Consider the following 27,981-nt stretch of genomic DNA (forward strand, 5'->3'; position numbering starts at 1 on the left):
GCGGGCGAGACGCGGGGATGGCGGGCGCCGGGGGCGAAGCGCGGTTCTCGGGGCTGTCGCTGGTGCAGCTCAACGAGCTGCTGGAAGACGAGGGGCAGCTGGCGGAGATGGTGCAGAAGATGGAGGAGGTGAGCGCGCGGGGCGCGCGGCGCGGGGCCTCGGGGGGCCGGGGCCGGCGCGCGAGCGGGCGCGGCGCCTCCAGTTGGGTGGAGGGGACTCGGGCGAGCGACGGGAGGACTCGGGACGGGTCGGGGTGAGGGGCCCAGGCTGGGGCGGAGCGGGGCTCGGGGGCTGCGGCGAGCTGTGGGGGGCCGAGGCCCGGGGCTGGGGCGAGGCGGGGGGCGGAGAGCCTGGAGCGGGCGTGTGGGGCCGAGAGGGCTGTGGCTGCGTCCGAGGAGGCGAGGCGGGCACGGGGGGATCGGGGTTGAGTTGGGGAGGGTGCAGGGGACTGTAGTCGAGGATTCGGGGTGACTGAGCCCGGCCTGAGGGCTAGGTCTGGGCAGAGATTCGGGGCTTGAGGGGTCCACGGGGACTGAGGCAGTTATTGGGGTCTGAGAATAGGTTTTGAGGGGCTGAGTGGACTAGCTGGACTTGAGGCTTAGGATTGGGGGTTCCAAGGTGGGTTTGGGGGGCTACGTGTCTGTAGCTGAGTCCGGGAGGGAGTTCTGAGATAGGCTTTAGGGTTGGGCAGGGGTCTCCGAGGTTAGGAGGCTCGAGGCCACGGGTAGAGCCCGGTTAAGATTTGCGAGTCCGTGTATCTGAGGGTTCCCGAGAGTTCCAGAAGGGCCCTACGGGGTCTGGCTTCGTTTGGAAGTGGCCCTAGCAGAGTTATCCCAGGGGGCTCTTCTCCTCCGCCTGGTGGGTGGTCCTGAGGGTGGCAGCAGGAGCCTTTTCTCTGTACGGGTCCCCCTCTCCATGGAAGAAGGGAATGTGGAAATTCTAGTGTGCTGGTTTTGCGCGGCAGTCTCCTACCTAGCTGGGGCCAGGGAAGTTCCTGGAGCTGTTTTTTGGGAGAAGATAACCCGGGGGTTGGGGGCTCACAGCCAGCCTCTGCCTTTTTGATAGTTGAGGGCCTGCGCAGCCTCCGGAAGGCATGTGCCCACCCTGGATCTGGTTATCTCACTGCATCCCTTGTGGCATGGTTTGCTCTCGGGGGTAACTGACTTTACTCTTGCGCTGGCAGCATCTGCTTCCTTCTCTTCCTTTCTCCCAACCCTGTTGAACTCTTTCTGTGAAAATGCGGTCCTGTGAGTCTGGGTCTCCTCCAGGCAGGTGGACCCAGGCTGATCCTGGCCCTTCCACCACTCCTTCTCCTTTGTCTCTGAAGTCTGAGCCTTCCCACGCCTACAGGGCTGAGCCTCTCCCCCAGAAGCCCGAGTGGGGGCTTTTGGCTCTCTTTCCGAAGAGGGATTGTTCAGGACTGAGCCAGCCCCCTTAAAAGGGGGCTTGTATGGAGGTTGCACATTCAAAATCACTGGAAAACTCTCAACAGATCATTGTCCCGAGCTACAGAGAGGCCACTGTAGTAAGATGGTATCAGTCTTTCCATTAATACACCCTTTGTATTCACGGGCTTTGTAACTTGGCACATATAACGTTGCTCAGAGACGCAATTTACCCCATTTATGGTCTCCATGTGGCACTTTCCATTTTAGAGAATAATCAGTGACAAAATCCATCTTTCTTGACTGAGAGTTTCATGTCTCCAAAGAAAGAAAATCTTTGCTTCATTTCTGTGCTTCTCAGTTGCTGGGAGACCTTTTGTTGATTGTCAGCAGGCATCTTTCTAGTTTAATAATAAAATGATAGGTGTATTTTTCTAATGTGTAACACCACCTACAAGTTATTCTGCTATATGTGCCTATTCTGTTGCAGTAAGAACAGAATACTGTAGTTATGTTGGTGGAACATTAATAGAAATAAAATGCTTTTTAGTGGAGGGAAGATTGTGGAAAGAGTCAAGTAATTCTGCTGACTTGGAGGCTGTTAGGGACAGCCTCACTTGTTTCCTCTACCTAAGAAACTGGAGATTAGTTTTTAAAGGGAAAGGCAAATTAATCTAGCAGGATTTTTTTGTTTGATTTTTGAGTAAAGGTGACTTTTATACCAGAGTACTGTGTACAGATCCTCAGGGCTGACTGACTCCGCTTGATTAGACTACATAGTTCAAGTTAAATTACCCAGCAGTAGTTCGTTCTTCAGGATGTAGTGCTTTTAAAACAAGGAAACTGAGCTCAAAGACCAAAATACCTTAGCCAGGCAGCTCACCTAGCCACGGTCACACTCACCAGTCCTCCTGCCCTGGTCACATGTGGCATGTTTCGGTAGGAACTGGTGTAACATGAACAACCGAAATTCTGGTCATGGTAGTTTCACTCAGCTGTTAATGTTATGCATTGGTTTATTTTGGGGTGGTTGTGAGACACAGTAGAAGAAAATGCTTTATGAACTGTCCACTCTTGACCAAATGGATCATTTATGATGTGGTGTTCTTTAACACCACATTCAGGCTTTGGAATCATACACTCCAGGCTGGACTTGGCCACTTCCCAGCTGTGTGATTGCAGGCAAGTCACTTCACCTCTCTGAGCATCTGTTGGGGCCGGATAATATGATAATATTTATTTTGTAGAGTTGATATGGGGATTATGTGAGATAGTGCATGTTAAGTTCTTAACACAGCATATAGTTACTGCTCGATAAAGAGTAATTGCAATTATTAATAATCATCTGTAGTTCTTTCTTTTTAGAAAGATTACTGACAATCATTAATACCAGATCATCCTGAGAACAGTTTTAAGTAAATGTTTTTTTTTTTTTTTTTCCTGCTGGGAAGATTCGCCCTTCGCTAACATCTGTTGCCAATCTTCCTCTTTTTTTGCTTGAGGAAGATCAGCCCTGAGCTAACATCTGTGCCAGTCTTCCTCTCTTTTGTATGTGGGACACCGCCACAGCGTGGCTGATGAGTGGTATAGGTCTGCGCCTGGGATGCGAACCTGTGAACCCAGGCTGCCGAAGTGGAGCATGCTGCACTTAACCACTATCCACGGAGCTCGCCCTAAGTCAAATTTTATTTTCCATTAGCCTAAGAAACATTGTACTTTTCCCTGGTCAAAATGATTATGTATCTCAGTAGGTCTAGGATAAGACAGTAAATGGAACAGGGCTTTCACGGCATCGAGTCCCTTAACCTGAACCAATGGCTTTTTTTTCTTTTTTTTTTTTTTTATTGTGAGAAGGATGTGTTTTAAATTGTAGAGTAAGGCTTCTTTAAGCCTGAGGGGATATTTTGTGGCGACTGGAAAGTGTGGCTAGGTTTTAAAGGCATTCACCGTTAGGTTTAAGTACAGCAGTGCATTATGCCTCCCTTACATTGTTTTAATTGTGGTGTGTGAGCTTTAGTGCAGCACAAGACGTTCTAATCGTGTCGGAGCCCTGCACGTTCTCATTTTCCAGCCCATGTGTTTATCTTTTCCTGTTCCTCCTGTCTGTGATGCAGTTCCCTAAATGTAGTAGCTCTTTCCTTCTGACATTTCATATGCACACGTTTTTATTTTATTTAAAGTTATTTTTATATGGCAGTGGAATGCGCCTTTCTGCACCGTCCACGTTAACCCTGTTGGACTTGCAGGGCACTCCCTTAAAAGGAACTGTCGCTTAGGGGATTAGGCAGCCAAACCGGACCTCTCCGGTCACTTCTCCCAGTGTCCTTTCCAAGGAAACGCTGATGGGTTCCTGCTAACTAGCGATTCCCCTGAGGATTCAAATTCAGGATCTTTGTTCCTGTGGCAAGTGAAAATGCCCACATGCAGACTTCTGCTGAGGGTCTGAAAAACAGATTGTTTTGTGGAAAGTAGAGAGGCTGGTCTGGGAGAAGCCCCGTTTCCCTAAGGTGTGTTCTAGTGTGATTTGTGTGGGGCCGAGGAGCTGCCACATGAATCACGATGGCTCATTGAAATGTACCGACCTTGCTTTAAACCAGGGCCTGCTTCTTCAACACACTCTCCCAGTGCTGCTGGTACTGGTTTTCAGAAGCTGATATTTAAACTCTTTGAGTGGTTACTACTGGAGTTTGCTTCTGTTCGTGTTGTATAATCACTAGTGTATATATAAAGGCTTCAGTTTTCCTGTTTAAATCTTCTCTTCCGTGGACGTATTACTTTAAGTGTTGAGTAAAAAATTACTGTGCCTGGGAGTATTTTCTGAAATTCATTTTTATCTGATTTTACCTTTTTTTAAAGGAGGCATCAAGATTTCGTGGAAAGAGCATAGCTGAGAGTTGTGTGACCTTATTTCAGTTGTTTAAACTTGCTGTGCTTCAGTTCCTCCACTGTAAAGTGTGGGTCGTAACCTGCCTGCCTTTTAGGGTTCTTGTGAGAGTAAACGGAATAGCAGGTGAGAACAATATTTGGCACAGAGGAAGCTTTTAGTAGAGGCTAGCTCCCTTTCCTTAATAAGAGATTTTCAGAATTGTTAGACTGGCTCAGGTGAAATCTGATTGCTTATTTTATTTAATTGCTCTCTACTTCTTTTGCATTGATTAAAAGTGCGGTGGGTGTGGTATAGTGCAGAACTGGCTTTTGATAATAGCAGTGTGACCTTTGGCGAGTATTCAGTCTTTCCAGTTGCAGTTTCCTTGTTGAAAGCAAATGGGTAATAACAGTAACCTACTTCATAGAGTTGTTGGGTGGATTAAATAAGTATATAAGATGCTTAACATGGTACCTAACAGAGTGAACACAGTAAATTGTTATTATTAGCTAGTATTGCTAAAACTAAAGGGCGTAGTATCCTTGCTGCCATTTCAAGAAGATTCTATTTCAGTTCCACAGCTGTGGCATGCTTACTCCGTGCAAGGCGTTGTCAAGGATAGAAACATGAATAGGGCATGATCCCTATATTATAATATGGGGAAGAAACCAAGTACACAAACATTTACAGTACAAGAGAGATTAAGGGGTAGGGAGTTTCAGTTTGGGAAGATGAAAAAATTTGTGGGGATGGATGGTGGTGATGGTGGCACAGCAAGGTGAATGTACTTAATGCCACTCAAGTGTACACTTAAAAATGGTTAAAACAGTAAATTTTATGTTATGTATATTTTATGACAGTTTTTCAAAAAGAATAAGAAAAAGGCCACGTGTGAATTGTAAATGACATTGAAGGTCAGATGAAGAGAGGCTCTCTGGCTAGATTGGGTGTCTAGTGCAAGAGGTGACTTTGATAGGCAGGTAAGATTTAAGGAAATAAATGATCAAATACAATAGTACCTATAAGACAGTATAGAATAATATAAGGAACATCTGTGTACCTGCCACCCAGCTTAGGAAGTAAACACTACCGGCCCAGTGAAAAGCCCTCTTTGTACTCTGTCCTGAGCATTCCCCACCCTGGGATCCACTGCCTTAAATTAGGTATTTTCTCTAAGCAGGATTTTGACAGAAATGGGAGATGAGGAAGAAGTGACAGCATAAGCATAGACACAGAGCAGGAAAGCAAGGACGGGTTCTGTGACTGGTGAGTTACCATCTACTTGAGCCCCATCAGATTTGCTTATGGCTAGGGAAATGAGAGCAGGAGGCTGTAGGGGCAGAGTGCCAGGGCGGGGAATTTGGTGGTGTGAGTTTCCATGGCTTTGGAGCTGAGGAGCAGTATGATGAGAGGTGCACTGTAGAACGATTAATTCGGCAGCAGCATATGGACTGGATTGGTGTGGGGGGATTCAGGAAAACCAGGTCGAAGGTGGAAATAAGTGCAGGGAAGAAGAAATTAGGATCTGAGCTAGGGTTCCGAGAGAGAGATGCAGAGCAGCCCGCGGGGCTCCCTTCTCACCTCGGTGCCCTTGTGGAGTTGCCCCTCTCTCTCCCCTGCCCACTGAGGCACCTCATCAACTTTGCCTTCCAAGTGCTCTGCCCACCTCCTCAGTCACAGACACACATCCCTTAGCCTCTTTTTTTTTTTTTTGTGAGGAAGATCAGCTCTAAGCTAACATCCCTACTAATCCCCCTCTTTTTGCTGAGGAAGACTGGCTCTGAGCTAACATCTATTGCCAGTCCTCCTCCTTTTTATCCCCAAAGCCCCAGTAGATAGTTGTACGTCATAGCTGCACATCCTTCTAGTTGCTGCATGTGGGACGCGGCCTCAGCATGGCCGGAGAAGTGGTGCGTGGGTGCGCGCCCAGGATCCGAGCCCAGGCCGCCAGTAGCGGAGCGCGAGTGCTTAACCGCTAAGTCATGGCCCCCTCAGCCTCTTTGTATACCTCTTCTGTGGCACTTCACATGCATTTTGTAAGTCATTTACTTCCCTGTTCCCTGACTAGCTTGGAGGCTGCATTTCGTCGTGTTTTTTTGCCTCGCACACGGGATGTGCCCAGTTATTGCTGCTGAGTGAGTGGGGATAACTGGGCTTCAAGTGGAAGTCAGAGAGTTAGGCAGGGGGAGGGGAGAGGGAGTCACTGTGAGTGTGCCAGCCTGAGTGTGAGGGACGAGCAGGGCAGTTATCCGGCAGGCAGTTGGAGGTGCAGCTCTGGAGCTCAGGGGAGCAGTCTGCTGAGAAACACACTTGGGGGCTAATGTCCTACAAGTGCTTGTTGAAATAGGGGAGAATATAAAAGTTCGAAAGGCTGCTAGGAGTAATTAGTGGATTGGGGGAAGGAAAGAGGTACCAGGGAGAAATAAGTGTGGTGACCTTATTTTACAGACCACTTGACATCCTGTTAGAGCGCTTGTGCTGTAGCAGACCAGCCAAAAGAGGAACCTAGAAGTAGACCAAACTGTTTGAACCTCAGCCGTTGTGTGCAGAGTTGGTGTGCTCTCGAGCTAAGCTGACTTGGTTCTTGCTTTGGCTCTTATCACAGTATTTGTAGCAATGTGTTGCAATGGGGATTATGCCAGGTACTGGTGCGGGGTTATCTGGAAGGACCTGTGTGTCAGCCGTTGTTCATGTATGTAATTGCTGATGCTGAGAACATGCTGAAACAAGAGTTCTGGTTGTTTTAGTTCCTTCCTCAGCTATGTGGGTTTTCAGATTCCATCATTATTCATGACAAGTATCTTACCCAGTGGTACAAAGACAGAGGCAAGTTCTTGGTAGAATGTCTTCATAGGGTAGAATGAAAGTAGAGGGAGATGAACCTTTGTTGTCTCTAGGTTACGTTGTGATGTGTTAAGGGAAAGCTTCTAAAAGCACGTCTCGTGGAATTGTGAGGAGCGTTGTTCGTTACTGTGCCAAAGAGTTTATGTGAAAAGCAGATATTTGAATACAGTCATGTGTCCCTTAACCACGGGGATACATTCTGAGGAATGCATCATTAGCCAATTTTGTCAGTATTGTGCTTACACAAACCTAGATGGTATAGCCTACTACACACCTAGGCTATATGGCACTAATCTTATGGGACCACCATCATATATGTGCTCTGTTGTTGACCAAAACACCGTTATGTGGCACATGACTGTAGTTTGTTATGTTACAAGCAGTGTCATAGTTAATGTTTCTTTCAAATAAAATCTTTTATTATCGCCAAGGTTAGCTACTGGCGCCTCGAGGTTATATTCAAATCCATAGCCCAGTGCCTGGGTTGGTGGAGGGATAGAGTAAGTGCTAATTAATGTTTGCCATCAGACAGCAGCTTCATTAATGTGAACACAGCTGAGGTCCAGGAAGTTTATTCATTTACTCAGCCTTTATGGAGCACCTTGGGGATGTGAAACCGCTAAGCCACATAGTTTTCGTCTTTTAGGATCACACAGGTATGCAAAAGCCGATTTCACAAAACATTGTACATGGGAAACAGTAGTGATGCGGACACCTCTGGTGGGAAGGAGACCCTACAAGCTTTTGCCGGGCTGGGGGAGATCAGCGGGGAATGTTTCCTGGCGGAGAGGACTCAGGAGCTGGGATTCAAAGAATGTGTTAACCAGGTAATGAGAGAGAAGGGCTTCCAGGCGTGGGGGTGGGCAGCAGGAACAGAGGCGTAGAGGAAAGAAGCCTGGAGAGAGCTTGTGCAAGGAATATTACAGGCCTTGCTGGAGGGACCACAGTAGGGTGTGGTGGGGGCGAGGCCGGAGGGCAGACAGAGACCAGATGGCCTCGTGAAGGAGCTTTGGGCTTGATCCTCTACTCGGAGGGAGCCGTGGGAGGATTTTAAATCAGAAAGTGCTGTGGTCACACTTGCGATTTCTGTAGATGATTCAGGCAGCTGGGGACGGATCGATTTGAGGGGGTTAGACCAGAAAGCAGGGAGATCAGTTAGAAGGCTGCAAGACGATTGATGAAAAAGATTTTGGGGCTGCCAAAATCACTGACCTCGAGGGCTTACAGTAGGCTCGTCGCAGAGCCTGCTGAGTCTTGCTTTGCACACAGTTCCAGTAATAACACACTTGGTCATATGGTTTATCTGTCAGTGGCAGATTTTTAGAAAGTGTAGGGAAAAACGAGTGGAGCCAATAACATCATCTAGAAATAAATGATAGAGAAAGAGGGGGCAAAAATTATAAAAAGCTGCACAAAAAATGTAAAGTCAATTAGTAAGCATAGTAGTTACTAAGATAGGGTTTGGGTTGCTAGGAAACTTTAGACATGGATTAACCTTCCTCAGTGTCAATTTGTCAATTTCCTTGTCTTTAAAATGAGAGTACTGTAATACCGTCCTGATGGAGTTGTTATGAGGATTAAATAAGGTAACGTTGGGGAAACTGTGGAACACTGTGTGTGGCAGTAACTGGAAGCTGTGACAGTTGTTAATGAAGTGGTTGGCCTGTTGGATTTAGGAAAGTGTTTCCCTTAGAGCCCTAATTCTGTGGATGTTGGTGGTGGTGGCATTAAAAAGAGTTCCATGGTAAGTAAATTTGGGAAGCCAGTGGTTAAATAAGACGGTTTTCCTTTTGTTTTGCTTTGTTTGGTTCTTCCTGCTAGGGTGTGTGGTGAAGCTCCAGAAGGGGCGTATGTGGCAGTATTTCCCCAACTCACCCATCGCAGAACTCGTGGGACTAGGTTCCCTGGGGCACACTTTGGCAAATGCCTGTTTAGGGAATAAATGTATCCATCTGCTTCCATAGCCCTTGGGTATTGGTTTATCACAGACAGCGCCATAGTCACTTGATATTCATAATGGCAGTTGTGTCTCATCAAAGGCTGCCCTACTTTCATGTGCCCTAAGAAGGCAGGGAAGTATATAGTACTTTTTGTTTCTGATCCCAACTGATCAGATCTTTAAAAATAAAATGTTTATTACAGAAAAAATTTAAAATACAGAAAACTATAAAGAAGAAAAATATAATCACATGTAATACCACCACCCAGAGATAAACACTGTTAACAAACATTTTATTGGTTTTCTGTCTGTTTTTTCCCCCATTAGGATCATTCTTTATATGCAGTTTTTTTGTTCATTTTGTTTTTTACCTAAAGTTATACTCTGGGCATTTTCTTATCAGAATACAAGAATGTGTCTGGGCATTTTATCAGAATATTCTTACATGACATGAATTTTAGTGGCTACATGATATTTCATCATATGGATATGTCATAATTTATGTGACCGTTCCCTTATTATTGCATATTTAGATGCTTTTTTTCCTATCAAAAATTATATTGCGATTAACATCTTTGAACATAAATCTTAAAATATCATTTCATTTTTTTTCCCCCAAAATGAGTGAGTCTTCAGTATGTAGGCAGTTCTTTTGGTTAGAACATCTAATTCCCTATATCAGATATAATTGCAGTTTTTTGTTATGAAATTAAAGTAGAATAATTTAGAGTAACTGTTCTCCTTTGACTAATCCTTTTCTCTCCCTACAAACTAAAAAAAAGATCCCATTATTAGAATAGCATTTTCTCATACTGAATAGTACGATGAATAATTTCAGTCATGTGAGAGTAACTTTTATCTATTAAAACAAATTCTTGAGTCAGGTGTTGGAAAGTTCAAGTCATGGTGAATTTTAAATGTAAAAGCAAAATTGTCAAAAGATATAGTCTTAATACACATAAATCCGGGATCCACCTGGACAGGCGTTTTCTTATTTGCACCTGTGTCAAGACTACACCAGAAAATTCTCATACATGTGTTTCTTGTAAATTGTGGTTAAAAGGAAATAGAAAAGAGGAAAAAACCCTTAAGCTCTGACTAAACAAATGAATGCTTTGGTGGTTTGTCATGGCCAGAAACTACTACTAAGAAAAGCAGAATTTAGAAATTCGATCTTCTACAGGCTGCTTTCTTTTGGGGAGGGGAGGAGGGATCTGGATTTTAAAATTATAAAATTATAGTAGAAGCTATTAATTGACCTCCTTCCACTTAAGTAAAGTATTCCAGTAATTGGCGCTCTCTATTCCCTTCATCAAACATAATGATCAATGCCCCCCCCCATTATGATTAGGTGTCTGGGCATTTCTGTGCCCACGCTGCAGTTGCATCCCTACCGAGAGTCAAATGCATTTGCTCTCACACCTGTTCATTCTGCTTTTATTTGTTATAGTAATTAAATGATTTCATTAAATACTATGGCAACTGATGAACCATGAGTGAAAAGAGAAAGAGTAAAAACTGTGAGCTGAGTGCTTTAGAAAGAGTTATAAATATAAGGTGATTCACTAGAAAAAAACTTGCTGGTGAATTAGGTGTGGACTAGATTGGGGAAAATGGAAGACTTCCAGAAGGCGTCTACTCTCCTCTTGCCTGTGCAGTGTCCTAAGTTCTCCACATGGAAGGATCTGGTCTGGGTGGAAAGAACTTTTGAAACTGGAGCTAGTGGACCCTTTCTCTAAGAAAAGACCCTTGTCTTATATGAAAAAGTGGACAGATGTGTATCTTGAACATTATGTGTGTATTTAGTGACTTACTGATTTAACCAGACTGCTCAGTTAACCAGCAGCTAACTGGCTCTGATAATCGGGAGTGAGGGCTTCTCGATGGCTTCCCTGGCTCACCTGCTGAGATTCTGATTCAGTAGGACTAGGGTGGGGTAAATATGACAAGCCCCTTCCTTTTAGGGGACTAGGGACAAAGGCAGTTAACTGTGATCAAGTTTGGGTGTCCCATCCTGCCTTCTGCTTCACACCCCTCCCCTCCTCCACCCAGAGTCCCCAGGTATTATAAGGCCTGTGATCCTAGAAGAGTAACGTATGTATGTGTGTGTGTGTGTGTGTGTGTGTGTATGTATGTGAGGAAGATCAGCCCTGAGCTAACATCCCTGCCCATCATCTTCTCCTTTATATGGGATGCCGCGACAGCATGGCTTGACAAGCGGTGCGTCGGTGCGCACCCGGGATCCGAACCTGCAAACCCCAGGCCGCCGAAGTGGAGCGCACGCAGCTAACCGCTGCACCACCGGGCTGGTCCCCCGAGAGTAACATTTTTATAGCATGTGACAGTTATCAGAACCAGTCACACCTATTATTATATTTCTTTGTTATTGACACCATTATCCACAAGTCCAAGAAGTAGCGAGATCTAGTTTTTTTTCCTCTGAATATTAGAAAATAAGTCTTCTAGGAAAAAAAAAAAGCCAACGTAAACACCCTGGTGTGTTGTGCCTGCCAGAACTAGAAAACTATCAAATTGTCCCTTAGACCACTTAATTCTTCTCTGGGACTAGTCCATTTATTTTCTTTTTTTTTAATTTAATTTAATTTTTTCCCCCAAAGCCCCAGTAGATAGTTGTATGTCATAGCTGCACATCCTTCTAGTTGCTGTACGTGGGACGCGGCCTCAGCGTGGCCGGAGAAGCAGTGCGTCGGTGCGCGCCCGGGATCCGAACCCGGTCCGCCAGCAGCGGAGCGCGCGCACTTAACCACTAAGCCACGAGGCCGGCCCTAGTCCATTTATTTTCAAGCCTAGCTGTTTGCATTTCTATGGTCAGTTGCGCTTAAAGTGCACAACATACTAATTTTTAAGACGGGAGCCAGCTCCATACGGAAGAGATTGTTCCAGTCTTGCTTTCTGAGGGCAGCAAGTTTCATCCTAATAAGAAGGATTTTGATGTCTTCAATCAAAAATAGCAATCTTAATAATCTAATATGTTCTGTTTGTTGAGTAGGTTGTTTTCTTGGAACATTTGATAAGCAGCTGGTAAATTTCCTTTCCCAAGTAGGCTGTAGCCTTGGAGATGGTTTCACACAGCCCACGAGATTGTTGTATTTTAGAACAGTTTCATAATGTTCTACAGTTCTTTCACTGTATTTTTGTATTTTCAGATCTTTAATTTTGTTAATATATTAAACAGTCCAACTCAGCAACTGTTAAGTTTTTTCATTAAAACTCAAGGAATATTTGGATTGAATTAAGCCCCATTAGGTTGTGTTTTCAGTACACCTCTAGGGTGGTGTGGGCTAGGATTACAGGCTCCACCTTTCTGAAAGCCTACCTGCAGCTGGAGGACTGTGGTGAAATGAGTTGTCACTTGGAAGGCCTTTTCACTGAATGGAAGATGAGTTTGGGCTTTCTAATAACCTAACACTTAATATTAAAGCCCAAACTCATATTGCATGTGACTTTGGTGAAATTTACCCTAAAATTAGTTGGTGAGCTAGATCAAGTGTAGTACGATAAGAGGATATGAGATTAACCTGGCTGAATGCATGCCAACCTTTTTATCACCTAATCGGTATGCCTGCTGCATTTAAAGTCTTAATGCAACCTAAACTTTTCTACTAGTGGAAAAGTATAAAAGCAAGATTTGTTTCATCTTTGTCTTTGTATTATAGATAACTTTCAATTTAATTTTATCTGGAGAGGAAAATATCAAAATCAAAATAAGTTTTCTACCAAAAGGAACCAGTATTTCTTCAAGAAGGGCCGGTCCTGGTCCAGGGCAGCAAATGCACAGATGGGCCTGGGACATCTTGTTTTACCAGAGAACAGGGAAGCTGTCAGACCCCTGGGGTATGTCACCTTAAGAGCTGGGTTGACGTGTCTCCCACTGGCATGGACAATTTGAGCTTTGGAAAGATTAATGACTGTAACTGATTGAAGCACATAAGAAATACAAATCTGTTACTTAATACTGATACCCCTAAAAAGCTTATTGGTCATTTTTGGAGGTTGCTTGAGCATCAACTCAGTCTTCTAAAAGTTGGTTTAAAGGGGAAGAGGGCACAAAATCAAACGTTTATCCTGCTTTTCCTATATAAGCTATTTCAGATACTCAAACAGATGAGGCAAAAAGCTCATAGAAGAATTCAAGCCAACACATGCAGAAGATGAAAATAAAGAATTGTTAATTTTAGTTGTGTGATTATGGCATTGTAGTTAGAGTTATAAAGTTCTTACCCATTAAAGATACATGTCAAAGTTTTTAAGGGTGAAATGATGTGATGCCTGAGATTTGCTTTAAAATGCTTCAAAAAAGTGGGGAGTAGATGAAACAAGGTTGGCAAATGTCGCTAATTGTTGAAGCTGGAGAAGGGTACACAGGGATTCATTATACTTACCTCTTCTTTTGCTTTGTGTTTGAAAATATCTTCAATAAAAAGACAAAAGATAAATGGAAATGAAATTTAGATGATTATTGGAACTTGAAAATAGAGAAATGATGGTAGACCAGATTCTGTGGCATTAATTCATGGCATAATCATGTAGAAAACGCACTTGGAGACAAAATCTCCTAACACAGTAATGGGTAGTTTGCTTTAGAGGAATCTCTGTCATAATCCTAATTTTCTCTGCTAAGATTTCACTTCCAAACCATTGTCACTACTGTGTTAAAGTAGGAGTGCAAATAGTTTCCCAGTCAACGTCTGGTTGTTTGTAACAATAAGCATTAATCTATGATATTACTGTTTAAAAATTTATTATAAGCATTTAAAGAAGCTAACCTTCAGAACGATTTAGCAAGTTTTTAACAGTCAACTGAGAGATAGTGGCCTGAGGCCCCAGCAGTCCAGATTCCTACAGATTAAGTTGAGGAAGTATTTAGCAATATGCCCGTGTTGGCCTGGGTAGTGTGCTAGGTTCTGGGCATCGGGAACTGAATGAGAGTTCTCCTCTTAGGAGGCTTAATGTTCTCATCAAAAGGCGGGGAGTGTGAGCTCAAATGTCATTTTATTTCATTGGGAAAACCGTTCAGTTATATCAGTCAGGCAGCTGGCAAGACAGTGGGCACTCAGCTTGGGGGACTTGAGAGGCCTTTAATAAAGGTGTTCTTTACAAGGAGACGGTGGGTGTAGACCCCCAGGGCTGGTGCAGGACTGGCCATGGTTGTGCACATCTCACCTCCAGGCCTGAGAGACAGAGCAGGGTGCAGAGAACCAAGAGAGGGAGAGAGGACTGCTTTGGATCGGGGGGGATCTGGCCACCTACAGTGACCCCATAGAGAGGGGGCCCCAGAGAACCCCCTTCTCATTTCATTCTCCTCTCACCCTCAATCCCCATCGTTGAAGCCACCTAGAACCGGAAGGCAAGTGGCCTGTTGAAGTGGTTGGTGTGGTTCAGCCAGTTGGCCCGTTGGGCACAGAGCAGGATGGGGTGTGGATCTCAAAGACAGATGGAAGATTCCAGTACTGTATTAGTTTCTTGTAGATGCCATAAAAAATTATCACAAACTTGGAGTCTTAAAACAAGAGAAATTCATTCTTTTACAGTTCTGGAGGCCAGAAGTCTGAAATCAAGGTGTCTGTTCTCCCTCTGGTGGCTCTAGGGGAGAAACGTTCCTTCCTCTTCCTGCCTCTGGTGATTGCTGGCTTCCTTGGCTTGTGGCCACATCACTCCGTTCTCTGTCTCCCTTTTCACGTGGCCTTCTCCTCTGCGTCTCTCTTCTCCTGTGTGTCTCTTATAGGGACACTTGTCATTGGATTTAGGCCCACCCAGATAATTCAGGATGATCTCCTTGTCTCCAGGTCCTTAACTTAATTACATTTGCAAAGATCCCTTTTCTAAGTAAGGTCACATTCACAGGTTCCAGGATTAGAATGTGGACACATCTTTTGGGGGGGGGGGCCCACCATTCAGCCCACTGCAAGCACCTGTCACTCCCAGGAGAGTTAAAACTCCATCGTGACACATTGGTAACTGATTGTTGGTGTGATTCTGCTGAATTTGGCTTCAGTAGACACACACTCCAAGGGCGCAGGGACCTGTCTTTCCTGTTCACTTCTATCTCCATTGCCTGCCCTGCCCAGAGCCAGCACATTATGATGCCTCAAAAAAACCATTTTTTGGATGAATGAATTAACAAATGAACGAACAAGCACAGCAGACGACAATTCAAATAGAATAAAACCAGAGGTCTTGCTCTGTGAGTACACTGAAAACCACTGAGTCGACACTTTAAATGGATGAATTATATGGTACGTGAATTTTACCTCAATAAAGCTGTGCCTCAGAAGAGCACCTGGCGATCAAGTTAATGAGGTTGCTTCGTGTGGGGCTGTGGGGCTTGGGGGGGGCCAGAAAAGGCCCAAAGCAGGGGCCGGCCTGGTGGCGTAATGGTTAGGTTCGTGTGCTCTGCTTTGGCGGCCTGAGGTTTGCAGGTTCGGATCCTGGGCACGGACCTACGCACTGCTTATCAAGCCATGCTGTGGCAGGCGTCCCACATCTAAAATAGAGGAAGTTGGGCACAGGTGTTAGCTCAGGGCTAATCTTCCTCAGCAAAAAGATGAGGATTGGCAATGGATGTTAGCTCAGGGCTGATCTTCCTCAGCAAAAAGAGGAGGATTGGCAATGGATATTAGCTCGGGGCTAATTTTCCTCACCAAAAAAAAAAAAAAAAAAAAGAAAAGGCCCAAAGCCATTGCCAGGGGCCTCAGTTAGGGCAGAGATTTGGGGAAGGAAGGCGTTCCAGGCTGAGCAGCCAGTGAGCCAAGTCATGGGGAAAGAGCATTTTCTCTTCCAGGCAAATGTTTACTTGTAGAATACAATGTGATTGTTTACTTCATATAAATACTAGGCCTCCTGAGCACGGTGATAGGTGAGAGGGCATACCTGGGTTCTTAAGGATCCCAGCCCTAACTCCTAGTACTGACTGCATTTTGAGCATTTAAAGGGCTTCCAACACTATTAAGAATTTCTGTTTGTTGAAACTCGCTAACATAATCCAGCAATGTCATTTACTGTGTTATGATAAGGATTATATTATAGTGTAAGGGCGAGTAAGGGACTGCTCTGAGTATTCTTCCATAAGGAGAGTTAGTTTGGAAATGTGGACGGATTTGCCTGCCAGTGTTTAGGAAGACACCATTATAATTATAGATGAAGGAGCCAGACTGGCCAGCTGGAGTCAGAATTTCACATCTTACAAGAGTCTGGTTTGGAAAATGTCCACTGCAAGCCCAAACCTTTGACCCAGGCTGGCCAGCGGGTGCAGGCTGCCTCCCATCCCCGTCCCTGGTGCCTCTCTTGGTAACCACTGCATGTGTCATCCAGAGGGGAGTTTATGTCTGTTTTCTTTCTTAACAAATTTATTTTTTACCACACTCCCCCAACTCAAATAAATAAATGAATAACGATATGTGCATCGGAAGAGCAGTAGAATGTGCATTTTGTGAGAACTTCACATATTGATGTAAGCATCCCAAGAGATAAAGGGGTCTCCACATTTCTGCCTGGGCAACTGTGTATAAAATACCTTGTTTTCTTTTGTAAAACAAAGGCAGCTTATTTCCCTAGAGCCTCTGCCCTTCTGGTTCTACTAATTTCTAACAGGTTTTTTTTTTAATTAAAAAATGACCATTCTGTAAGTTTATATGCACTCGTTATAATCAAGCGCGATAATACAAGTAGAAAGAGGAAAGTAAAAAAAAAAAATCACACTTCAGAGGTTGCTGTTGTTAACTTTGGATGAACATCCTTTCAGACAGCTCTCTGTGCCCATGGATAGACAGATGGGCAGAAATAGCAATATAAATGGGATCCTACTATAAATGTTGCTCTCTATCACTCTTCTCATTTTTCTTTGATATGAGCAGAAAAAGAAACTGAAGTGAAACTGACCACGTTTATAAAAATGGTTCCTTACCACAGAGATTATTTCCTGAAAAGATTTCTCTAGGTTAAGAACAAGGGTCATGAGAACTCTCAGGAGGTTGGGCCCCTATTTTCAGTTTCAGGGACCTATTGGCTCTGAACCATGGCTCCTAGAACACGGTGGACCTCTGCAGGCATTCTCAGATTTACTGTACAGATTTGGTCACAGACGTTGAGGCTGGAATCGGGCTGAGAGGAGGTGGAGAGTGGGGCTGCATGTTGCGGAGAGGGGCTGCATTTGGGCCCTGCTGAGTGTGGTATGCACTGTCCCTACTGAGGGGCCCTGAGTTCCGTCCAGCCCAGCTTGCCTTTGCTTTGCAGATGATAGAACAGGCTGGCTGTTTCCTCCCCATTTTCCTCAATGGGAACAACAGAAGATAATATTATGAAGGAAAGAGTCTTTTTCTACATCTAATGCAACATCAAAGATCTGTTCTGGGGCCAGTAGGAGTGTTGGAAGAGCTTTATCAGATGCTTAAGAAAAGAAGCTCCTCCCCACCTCAGCACACGCGTCCTGGCCATGTCCCCGCCGCCATTTTCCCCTGCCACCACTGTCCACCTGGCAAGTGCTGTGGGTGTGCCCTGGGTGGCCACTTAGAATTTACTGGTATTTATGTACATAAAAATATCTGAACACCTGGGGGCCAGCTGGGTGGTGTAAGTTTGCACACTCTGCTTCGGTGGCCCGGGGTTTGTGGGTTTGGATCCTTGGCACAGACCTACACCACTCATCAAGCCATGGTGTGGCGGCATCCCATATACAAAATAAAGGAAGATTGGCACAGATGTCAGCGCAGGGACAATCTTCCTCACCCAAAAAAAACCCAAAAACCACATCTGAATACCCAAAGGATATAAAAAATTACAGCAGCTTAACGATCATCAGTTGAAGTTTTAATTTGGCCTCTTTTGCTGGCTGGCGACTTCGACTTTGCCTTTATGCATCCTGTGCAAACGAACTGCCTTTTGGTTGTAGCCTGTGCTTCCTTGTGTTACTCTCTTCTAGGACTTTCTAACACGGAGAAGTGGGTTTTGACCTGACTTAGACCTATGAGAGTAAGATTTATTTGCAGAGGTGTTGTATGGTGAAACTGAGGCAGGGATGCTTAGCTGTACTTTGGAATCGCCTGGGGAGCTTTGAAAAAATACCCTTCCATGGGCCCTTCCTAGGGAGTTTGGCTGATACGGAGTTGGTCTGGGCACTGGGAATTTTGTCAGCACTCCCTGTCCCCTTCAGGTGATTCTAGTGTGCAGCTGAAGTTGAGAGCCACTGCTGTAAAGTAATATTTAACAGCATGCTAGGATTATGCACTTCCTGGATGCCAATGCCTTTCTAGTGGTCACCTTGGGAGACCTGAGTCTACAGTGCTGCCTTTGCTCAAGAGTTTTGGAGAAATCCTGCTTTCGGAATTACCCTTAGATCCAGTGTGAGACTCGCCCACAGACTTAGTCTCAGAGGACTTTATTAAGGGAGCCTGTCTGTTGTATTAAGGACTTGGGGCGTTTATTACTTGACAAACACAGCTCTTTTTTTTTTTTTTTTTTTTACTGGTTTTTTGGGGGTGAGGAAGGGTCTTGCTGATTCTTTCAACGGATGCTTACTGAATGGCTGATATGTGCTTGGTACTTGGCACGCCGAAGACGACAGGATATTGCCTATGTCATTAATGTTCCAATGGGGGAGACAGTGAGCAAGAAAACAGATTTGATACTCACTAGTTGTGATTAGTGGCAGGAAGGAAATGGTTGCTGTGACAGAGGGGGACTGCTAGCTTTGATAGGACGGTCAGGGCCTGTGACGGCGAGGCATTATGCTGGGGCCCTGACAATGAACAGGAGCCAGAGGGAGGAGCAGACCTGAGCGCCAGAGGCCTGCGGAGGGAAGAGCTCCATTTCTTCTGAGAACTGCTGGGCTGGGGCAAGTGGGGGCAGGTCACCCTGGGTCTCAGAGATCAGGCATGGCAAGTTCGGTTATGTTTGTGCTGACTCTGAGTTTAGGTGAGGATGGGAGTGCTCCTGTTCTGCTCAGTGCTCAGGGCCTGCACATAATAGTTGCTCAATAAATGGTTATTGAACAAAGAATTGATTCAGAATTTTGCATGCACAGAGCAGTGGGTCTGGGAGCAGGAGCCTGGGTCCTGACTGTGGCCTCCAACACCTGCCCCCTTCTCATCCATCAGATGAGACCAGTAGGAGGAAAAGAGCTCATCAGCGTAAACAAATCAACCACAAAGTTAGTTTAGATAACTAAACTTTGAATTTTGAGATAATTGTAGATTCACATGCTGTTGTAAGAAACAATACAGAGGGGCCGGCCCCGTGGCTTAGTGGTTAAGTGCGTGCGCTCCGCTGCTGGTGGCCCGGGGTTCGGATCCCAGGTGCGCACCGACGCACCACTTCTCCGGCCATGCTGAGGCCGCGTCCCACATACAGCAACTAGAAGGATGTGCAACTATGACATACAACTATCTACTGGGGTTTTGGGGAGAAAAAGGAGGAGGATTGGCAATAGATGTTAGCTCAGAGCTGGTCTTCCTCAGCAAAAAGAAGGGGATTAGCAGGGATGTTAGCTCAGGGCTGATCTTCCTCACAAAAAAAAAAAAAAAAGAAACAATACAGAGAGATTGTACGTACCCTTCACCCAGTTTCCCCCAATGGTGACATCTTACAGAATTCTAGTTCACTCTCACAGCCAGGATATGGACACTGATGGGTCAGGATAGGGAAGAGCAGAACATTTCATTACCATGAGGATCCTTCATGTCCCCTAGGAACCACTTTCCTCCCTGCAACCACTAATCTGTCTCCATTTCTGTAATTCTGTTATTTCAAGAATGTTGTATACATGGAATCATAGACTATGTGACTCTCTAGGTTGGCTTTTTTCACTCAGCAAAATTCCCTGGAGCTTCATCCAAGTTGCCATGTGTAGCCACAGTTTCTTTTTTGTGCTGCGTAGTATTCCCTGGTGTGGGTGGAGCTCGCTTTGGTTAACCATTCACCTGCTGAGGGACACCTGGGTTGCTTCACGTTTTTGGCTGTTATAAATAAAGCTGTTCTGAACATTCATGGACAGGTTTTTGTGTGAACTTCAAGTTTTCATTTCTCTGGGATAAATGCCCAGGAGCACAGTTTCTGGGTCATATGGTAGTTGCATGTTTAGTTTTAAAAGAAATTGCTGAGCTGTTTTTCAGAGTGGCTGTACAATGGTTTATTTTTGTTTGTTCTTTTAAATGGCTTAACAATCGAAGGAAAGTCTCTTCTGCAGGACCTTAGGATACACTGCACACACGGAGGGTGAGCTGCTGTGGGGGGAAGGCGGGGAGCAGGTGAGGCGAGTCCCGCTCCTAGGGCCCTTCCAAAACCCAGCAGTACCAGGAACCCTGTTTAAACTCAGTCTTTCCAGCCCCCAAAAGAAAGTATTTCTACTGCGCTAATTTACTGTGTTGAGCTGGAAGTTTAATATTCCATCTTAAATTAAATCCTTAATTTAAATTCCTTCTTGAGCTGGCCTAATCTTTTGGGCCCTGGGCCAGCTCATCTGTGTGGAGAGAGATTGTGTGTCTGCTGAAGAGCCCCCAGCCTGGTGGTCAGGGCCTCCTGGTGGAGGCGTTGATCCCAGGGCTTTTCCTTTGTTCTCTTCCTTCACTAAGTCGTGCGTGTGCATGTGTGTGTGTGCGCGCACGCCTCTGTGAGTGTGCTGGGAACTGTGCGCGAGCAATGGATGGGTATGCCGGGGGGAGGGGTGCAGAGCCGAGGCAGCGCAGCCAGGAATTTACACTCAGATTATCAAGAGGAAGGAAGTAGCAGCGAAAATAGACTGGGTGGGGTGGTAGAAAATATTAAGGGGAAAACGAGATGACTGGTGTGGAGGTGAGGAAGAGCTCCTGAGAAACTCGGGCAGATGGTGAGGGAGGAACCGCGTGTTGAGACTTCAGATCCGGAAAGCGAGGCTGCTGTGGGCAGGCTGTGGTGGAGGGAGCCCATGGCGAGTGAGGGAGGAGGGAACTAGAGGACCATGGCACGGAGGCCTTGTGTTTTGGTTTTTCTTTAATATACTTTTGTTAAGTTTTATCAGGAGCTTCTTACCCTTTTTCTCAGACCTTCCATTTCCCCCTCACCCCTGAGGTCCAGGCAGGCGGGCTTCTCTCCCTCCCAAATAACCTGTCTCCCCTTGGAAGGACAGAATGAAACCCCTGTTAGGCAAATAAGTGCCCCCCGCCCCAGCCTTGGGTCAGCCTCACTAATGGGCCCCGGCCAGGAGCTGGAGAGACCAGGAAGAGCTGGCGGTGGGCGTGGGGAGAGGGGAGAGAGCAGGGTCGAGTAAACAGAGTGCATCCCCGGGGTCTCAGGCTTTTGTGCGTGAGCTTTAAGCCTGGTTATTAAGCCTGAATTGACCTCATGGCAACTGGTCCTTCTCTGATATAAGCGATTCTTTAACTTTCTCTGGAGCAGCAGGAAGTTGTTTTGAAACAATCGAGCCCTGACTCTTTACAGCTGTTTGCTCCTGCAAGCACAGTGGCGGGAGTAAGGCACTCCAGTCACCGCACAGCTACCGAAGCGAGAGCCTCGACAAGGCACAAGACAAAGTCCATCTTGCAAATCTCCTTGGAAGGGAAGTGGCCTCGCTCTTTAAGAATAGGGGGCAGTGTCCAAACTAGAAATCCGAAATCTGAGAGGCTGGAGTTGGGGCTGGAAGCGGCTGCCCCACGTGTGGTCCCAGCCTGGAGACCCAGCCAGACGGGAGCACATGCGGTGGCTCCTGGGCGTGGTGCTTGGGAACCTCTGGGGACTTGCCTGTGAATTAACACTTGGGTTCTCATCATCGTGTATGTTCCTTGCAGACACAGAATGTTCAGCTTAACAAAGAAATGACGTTGGCCAGCAACCGAAGCCTGGCAGAAGGAAACCTTTTGTACCAGCCCCAACTGGATACTCTGAAAGCACATTTGACCCAAAAATACCAGGAACTCCAGGTTCTCTTTGAAGCCTATCAGATAAAGAAGACCAAATTGGGTAACTTTTTTAGGGTGATCTTTTAAGAATAAAGAGTTGAGGGAAGGACACATTTTCAAGCCGTTGCACTACCAGGAAAGAAATATTATGGGAAAACTTCAGATTAAGACATTGATTACTGCCATGAAGAAATGGTTTATATAGAATTGTCACCAGTTTAGAAAAGAAACTTAAGTACTTTTTAAACAAGACTCCACTTTCTCCAAACAGCGTTAGAAAAAAGGCCGTTTTCTGAATTATGGTATTCAACAAATGTCTTATCTTGTGAAGTTAGGCCCTCAAAGTTAATGTTGAAAAATATTCATCACTGGAACATTTTATTATTTATTTATTTATTTATTTATTTTGGTGAGGAAGATTGGCCTTGAGCTAACATCCATGCCCATCTTCCTCTACTTTATATGTGGGACACCTGCCACAGCATGGCTTGATGAGTGATGTAGGTCTGTGCCCGGGATCTGAACCTGCGAACCCCAGGCTGCTGAAGTGGAGCACACGAACTTAACCACTATGCCACTGGGCTGGCCCAACACTTTTTTTTTGTTTGTTTGTTTTTTTGTTTATTGCAGTAACATTGGTTTATAACATTGTATAAATTTCAGGTGTACATCATTATACTTCTATTTCTGCATAGATTACATCATGTTCACCACCCAAATACTAATCACAACCCATCACCACACACATGTGCCGAATTATCCCTTTCGCCCTCCTCCCTCCCCCCTTCCCCTCTGGTAACCACCAATCCAATCTCTGTCTCTATGTGTTTGTTTATTGTTGTTATTATCTACTCCTTAATGAAGGAAATCATACGATATTTGACCTTCTTCCCCAACACTTTTTTTTAATGTCACACTTTAATTTACAGCTGTTATGAAGAGATAGATATAGGAATTGAATATTGTTGAGAGTGTAGAGTACTTTGGATAGCTTTCAAGGAGACTTAGATTAAGAGAAGGTTAAAAATTATCCCCTTCAGGGCACATTTATATGGTGACTGACAAATAATGTACAACTGGAATCGCACATATTATGACATCAATTAAAAAAAAAACAGGGCCGGCCCGGTGGCTTAGTGGTTAAGTGTGCGTGCTCCACTACTAGCAGCCCGGGTTCGGATCCCGGGTGCGCACCGACGCACCGCTTCTCCGGCCATGCTGAGGCCGCGTCCCACATACAGCAACTAGAAGGATGTGCAACTATGACATACAACTATCTACTGGGGCTTTGGGGAAAAAAAAAAAGGAGGAGGATTGGCAATAGATGTTAGCTCAGAGCCGGTCTTCCTCAGCAAAAGGAGGAGGATTGGCAGGGATGTTAGCTCAGGGCTGATCTTCCTCACAAAAAAAAAAAAAAAAACCACAAAAAACCTAAAAAAAAAAATTACACCCTTCAGAGAGGTTTACAGTCACATCTGATACCATAAACCCCTCTCATTGCCTCCATAACTGCAGTAAAAATTTAGTATAACCTGGGCTGGCTTGGTGGCATAGTGATTAAGTTCCTGTGCTCCACTTAGGCAGCCCCAGCTCAGGGTTTGCAGGTTCAGATCCCAGGCGTGGACTTACATACTGCTTATCAAGCCGTGCTGTGGCAGCATCCCATATGTAAAGTGGAGGAAGATGGGCACAGATGTTAGCCCAGGGCCAGTCTGCCTCAGCGAGAAGAGGAGGATTGGCAACAGATGTTAGCTCAGGGCTAGTCGTCCTCACCAAAAAAACAAAAAAATTGAGTATAACCTGCCCAACCAGAGTGAATAAAAGTAAAAAGTCTGGCAATATCCAGTGCTGATAGGAATGAAAATTGGTAAAACCACCTTAGAAAAGCTGTTTGGAAGTCCCTGCTTACATGAGAAAAATGTTTGCTCTGTGATTCAGCAGTTCCACTCCTGGGTCTATCCCTAACAGAAATGTGCATTTATGTCTATCAGAAGATATGCACAAGAATGGTCATTGTAGCTTTATTCATGAGAGCTGAATTTGGAAGCAATGTAAATGTCAGGCTACAGAATGATGGATAAGTTGTGATGTTTACACAATGGACTACTACACAGCAGTGAAGGAGACGAACTGCCAATTCATACAACACTACGGATGATCTCAGAGACCTTGTGTTGAGTGCAAGGAGCCAGCACAGAGCACACTCTGATTCTGCTTGTGTGAAGTTCAGACCTGGGCAGAACTCCTGGGTGGTGGAGGTCAGCATAGGGCTTCCCTCTGGGGGGAGTCACTGGGAGTGGGCCTGAGGCAGCTGTTGCAAATGTTCTGTCTCCTGAGCTGGTGGTGCTAGTTGGGGTTTAGATGTATGTAAAACATCAGGTCATACTCTTAAGACATGTATACTTTATGTAAGTTATCACTCAGAACTACAAGGGAAATGTGTAACATGTTGATTGCAGTGCTACGTCACGTGTTCAACACAGCTCCCTAGGGCAGGCGGTGTCGCTGGGCGCTTTGATGCCTGGTGCAGCCCCGAGTGCCCCCACCCTGGTCATGTTCACTTGTTCTCCCCTGGATTTTAAGGCCTTTACTTTCAGCTTCCTGGAAAGTCAGCTCTCAGAAGGTATGACTCTCCTAGTGCCTTTCCAGTTAAAATGCACTCACTCTTTCTTTGACAGGGAAGTGGGAAGGAGTCTGGGGGAGCGTGTTTTCTTTTTTTTTTGGTTTGTTTATTTATTTTTTCCCAAAGCCCCAGCAGATAGTTGTATGTCATAGCTGCACATCCTTCTAGTTGCTGTATGTGGGACGCGGCCTCAGCATGGCCGGAGAAGCGGTGCGTTGGTGCGCGCCCGGGATCCGACCCCGGGCCGCCAGCATCGGAGCGCGCGCACTTAACCGCTAAGCCACGGGGCCGGCCGTGGGGGAGCGTGTTTTCAAGGGCTGGGGTTGTGATTTCTGAGGATGTGCCCCCTCATGTCATCATGCCTCCTGCTTCTTCCAGATAAACAGTCTAACAGCGCTTCCTTGGAGACCCTGTTAGCACTTCTTCAGGCAGAAGGGGCCAAGATTGAGGAAGACACTGAGGTAAAGCCAGCCTGGGTGGCATGCGGCAGGGCTCAGTTCCTCCAGGGACAGTGAGTGCCACACCTCCACAGCCAGGCGGTGCTGCCTCCCACTTGTGCAAGCTGCACATGAGCCTGCGCGGCTCGGCCAGCGGGCTGGGGAAAGTGCCAGGCTGGGTCCTGGTCCTGGGTGAGGGCTGCACGCTGCCCTGTGAATCGGCATCGGTCCTGTGGGTGGCTGAGTTCCCATTTGCTCTGAGTCAGCTGCTGGGGCAGGGCCTGTGGGACATGGCCAGCTGGGCTCTTGAGGCTGGAGCCTCACTAAGCGATAAAGAAATGAGTCGGGGTTGAAAGTTGTGTGGTTGTAGCAAGTCAGGGCTGGCAGCGTGTCACTAAATTAGGCCACGTGGTCTAATTAACCATCGTGCCTGGGTGGGGGCCCTGATGGGCACGAGCAAATTTCTGTCCTGCTGACCCCAACGGGGCAAGTCTGTCAGGATGCTGCCAGTGGAAGGAAGGAAATGTTGGACTCCACTTGGCTTAATGAGGGAGGGTCAGAACTGGGGGCAGTGGTTTCCTCTCCTGGCCTGGAGACCCAGCAGCTTGGGGCTGCCGAGAGGCCCTCCTTCATCTTAAGGCTGGTTCCCCCCTAAGGCCTGCTGCCTTTCCAGCTTGTGGTTTGGGAGGGTGGGGCAGACAGGACCAGCCCACCCCTCTTCCTGGTCGCTCTGCTAGGGCGGGGGCTCCCGGTGAGGACAGCCAGGCTCTGCAGCATGGAGGGGGTGGCGGACAGCAGAGGGGACAGGTGTTGGGAAGAAGCTGGGTGTTGCCTCTACCTGCACACTGGGTAGTAAAGGGAGCTGCCTTCCCTCACAGCTGACCTGTCCCTGTAATCTGGTTTCTCCTGCTGCTTTCAGAACATGGCAGAGAAGTTTCTCGATGGAGAGCTTCCTCTAGACTCCTTCATTGATGTCTACCAGAGCAAGCGGAAACTGGCCCACATGCGAAGAGTTAAAATCGAGAAACTCCAGGAGATGGTGATGAAGGGGCAGAGACTTCCGCAGGCCCCAGCTCCGGCTCCACTGCTGCCCAGGGTGCCTGAGCCGGTGCCCGCTGCCCCCCTGCCCTACCCCGCCCCGGAGGCCAGCGGGCCCCCCTCTGTCGTGCCTCGGCGCATCCCACCCCCACCGCCCCCGGTGTCTGCAGGACGCTTAGCCACGCCGTTTACCGCTGCCTTGGGCTCGGGACAGGCCTTTCCGTACCCAGGATCACAGTGCCCGCCCTTGCCCCCCCGCATCAGCCTCCCCCCCCAGCAAGGATTCTCCACACAGTTTGTGTCACCGTACCCGCCAGCTCTCCCCCCGAGACCCCCGCCCCGGCTGCCTCACCAGCCAGGCTTCATCCTCCAGTGAGTGGCCCTCGTCCTTCCTGAGAGACTCCCTCCACCTGCGCCTGCTGGCAGGGGTTCTGCACACACTGGGGAGGCTTCGAGGACCAGGTGCTCTGCCGAGGGCTCTGGTGCCCTGGCCAGCATGTCCGTCTGATGTTAGCTGTAGGTCAGTGGTAAGTAGACGTAGAAACCCGTTTTGTACACCCAGGCAGTTGTGTGTGCTGGGCCTCGGCCTGGCATCCCTGTGGTTGCACTGGTTTGCGTTCTCAGTATGATTTCTAAGTCTTGTAGTGTTGATGAACTCATGAGTTTGGGGGAAAAAGCCTCCCTCCATTCCCATTTAGAATCGTGGTCCTCCTGTTGCAACTTTATTTAGTAAGCATGGTTCATCATTTCTGCTTTATTTTCGAAAGACAGATCTGTGTGTCCCAGCCCGCTGCAGCCCCTGGTACGGGTTGGTCGGGTGGGCCAGCCCAGAAGGTGCTTACTGAATCTGTGTGGGGTGGTCGTCACAGTCACCTCACCTCCCCTGAACCTGGATGTTTCAAAGCCACACGCAGAGTTTGCACTTGGCCCACGGCCACGGCCAGAGGCCGGGCGACTTGCGGCCGGGCCTGAGGAGATGGCTGTTGAGCTGGACTTTGCACAGCAAACGGTGTTCCGGGCTCCTCCTCCTCGCCCTCCGCCTTGAGCCAGCCCTGAGGGTTTCTATGAAGAAATACTCCCCCGATATTTTTACTACATGTGTAATTTTCCTGTTTTATATTGGCAAAGAAAACTTTGACACTCACAAGACCATTCAGGGAAACTTTATAAAAATGCACGTATTGTTTTGAGCAGATTGAAATGCAGATGAAGTGAATGCAATTTCCTTTCTTGGAAGTAGTGCACGGTCACACCTGCAGTCCGTGCTGTGCCTTAGCTTCACCTGGTGCCAGTGAGGGGCGGCCGTGGCTCCCCTGTGGGCCCTCATGACGGGCAGACGGTCAGGTGGCTGTCACTAGCTGCTGTTCCCGCCACCCTTGGCGGCTCTAGGTTCCGGAGGGGCTTGTTCATGTTGTTTTGTTGCAGCTGGAAGAAAAGTCTGCCCGCCTTGACCCAGGATCCTCTTAGCCAGTATTCTCTGCCCCTGGCTGGCTGGGCCTCAGGACATGAGTGGGGCAGGGACGCCAGCAGCATTTCAGCTTGGTTTGGAGAAACCCCGCTCCCTGAGGTCAGAGGGTGGCAACACTCACACGCTCTGGCAGCACCCCAGGCTCTTCCTTCCCCTCTGGGTTCTCACCTGCAGGTGCCCAATTCCCTGGGCTGATGGGGGTGAGGGGGAGGGCCACCCCCCATCTGTTGACAAAAAAGGCCTGTGTGCTAATTGGTGAACTTCTGGCCCCAGCCTGTGACCACCCACCCAGCTGGCTGCTGCCCAGGTGGCAGAATCAAGGCAGAACTCAAACAGGGTCTATCCCAGCAGACCATGGGCAAGGCCACCAACCTTTGTACTCAATTACTGTACAGTTCTGCTCCTGGACTTGAACTCTGTCATAACTGTCTTTTTGAAAACTGTACAGAACAACTCTCTGCCCTGCCAATCAGGTGGGCCTGCCGTGTTCTGTG

General features: G+C 46.9%; 1 protein-coding gene across 1 annotated transcript; it reads left to right on the plus strand.

Moving 5' to 3' along the window:
- Positions 1-27,981, plus strand: VPS37B (VPS37B subunit of ESCRT-I). Its single transcript, XM_058531310.1, has 4 exons — positions 1-128; positions 21,811-21,982; positions 24,923-25,005; positions 25,901-27,981. The coding sequence occupies exons 1-4, from the start codon at positions 18-20 to the stop codon at positions 26,393-26,395; spliced, it is 861 nt and encodes a 286-aa protein (XP_058387293.1). The 5' UTR covers positions 1-17; the 3' UTR covers positions 26,396-27,981.

This window comes from Diceros bicornis, chromosome 35, assembly GCF_020826845.1.
Source record: "Diceros bicornis minor isolate mBicDic1 chromosome 35, mDicBic1.mat.cur, whole genome shotgun sequence".
Classification (NCBI taxonomy): Eukaryota; Metazoa; Chordata; class Mammalia; order Perissodactyla; family Rhinocerotidae; genus Diceros; species Diceros bicornis.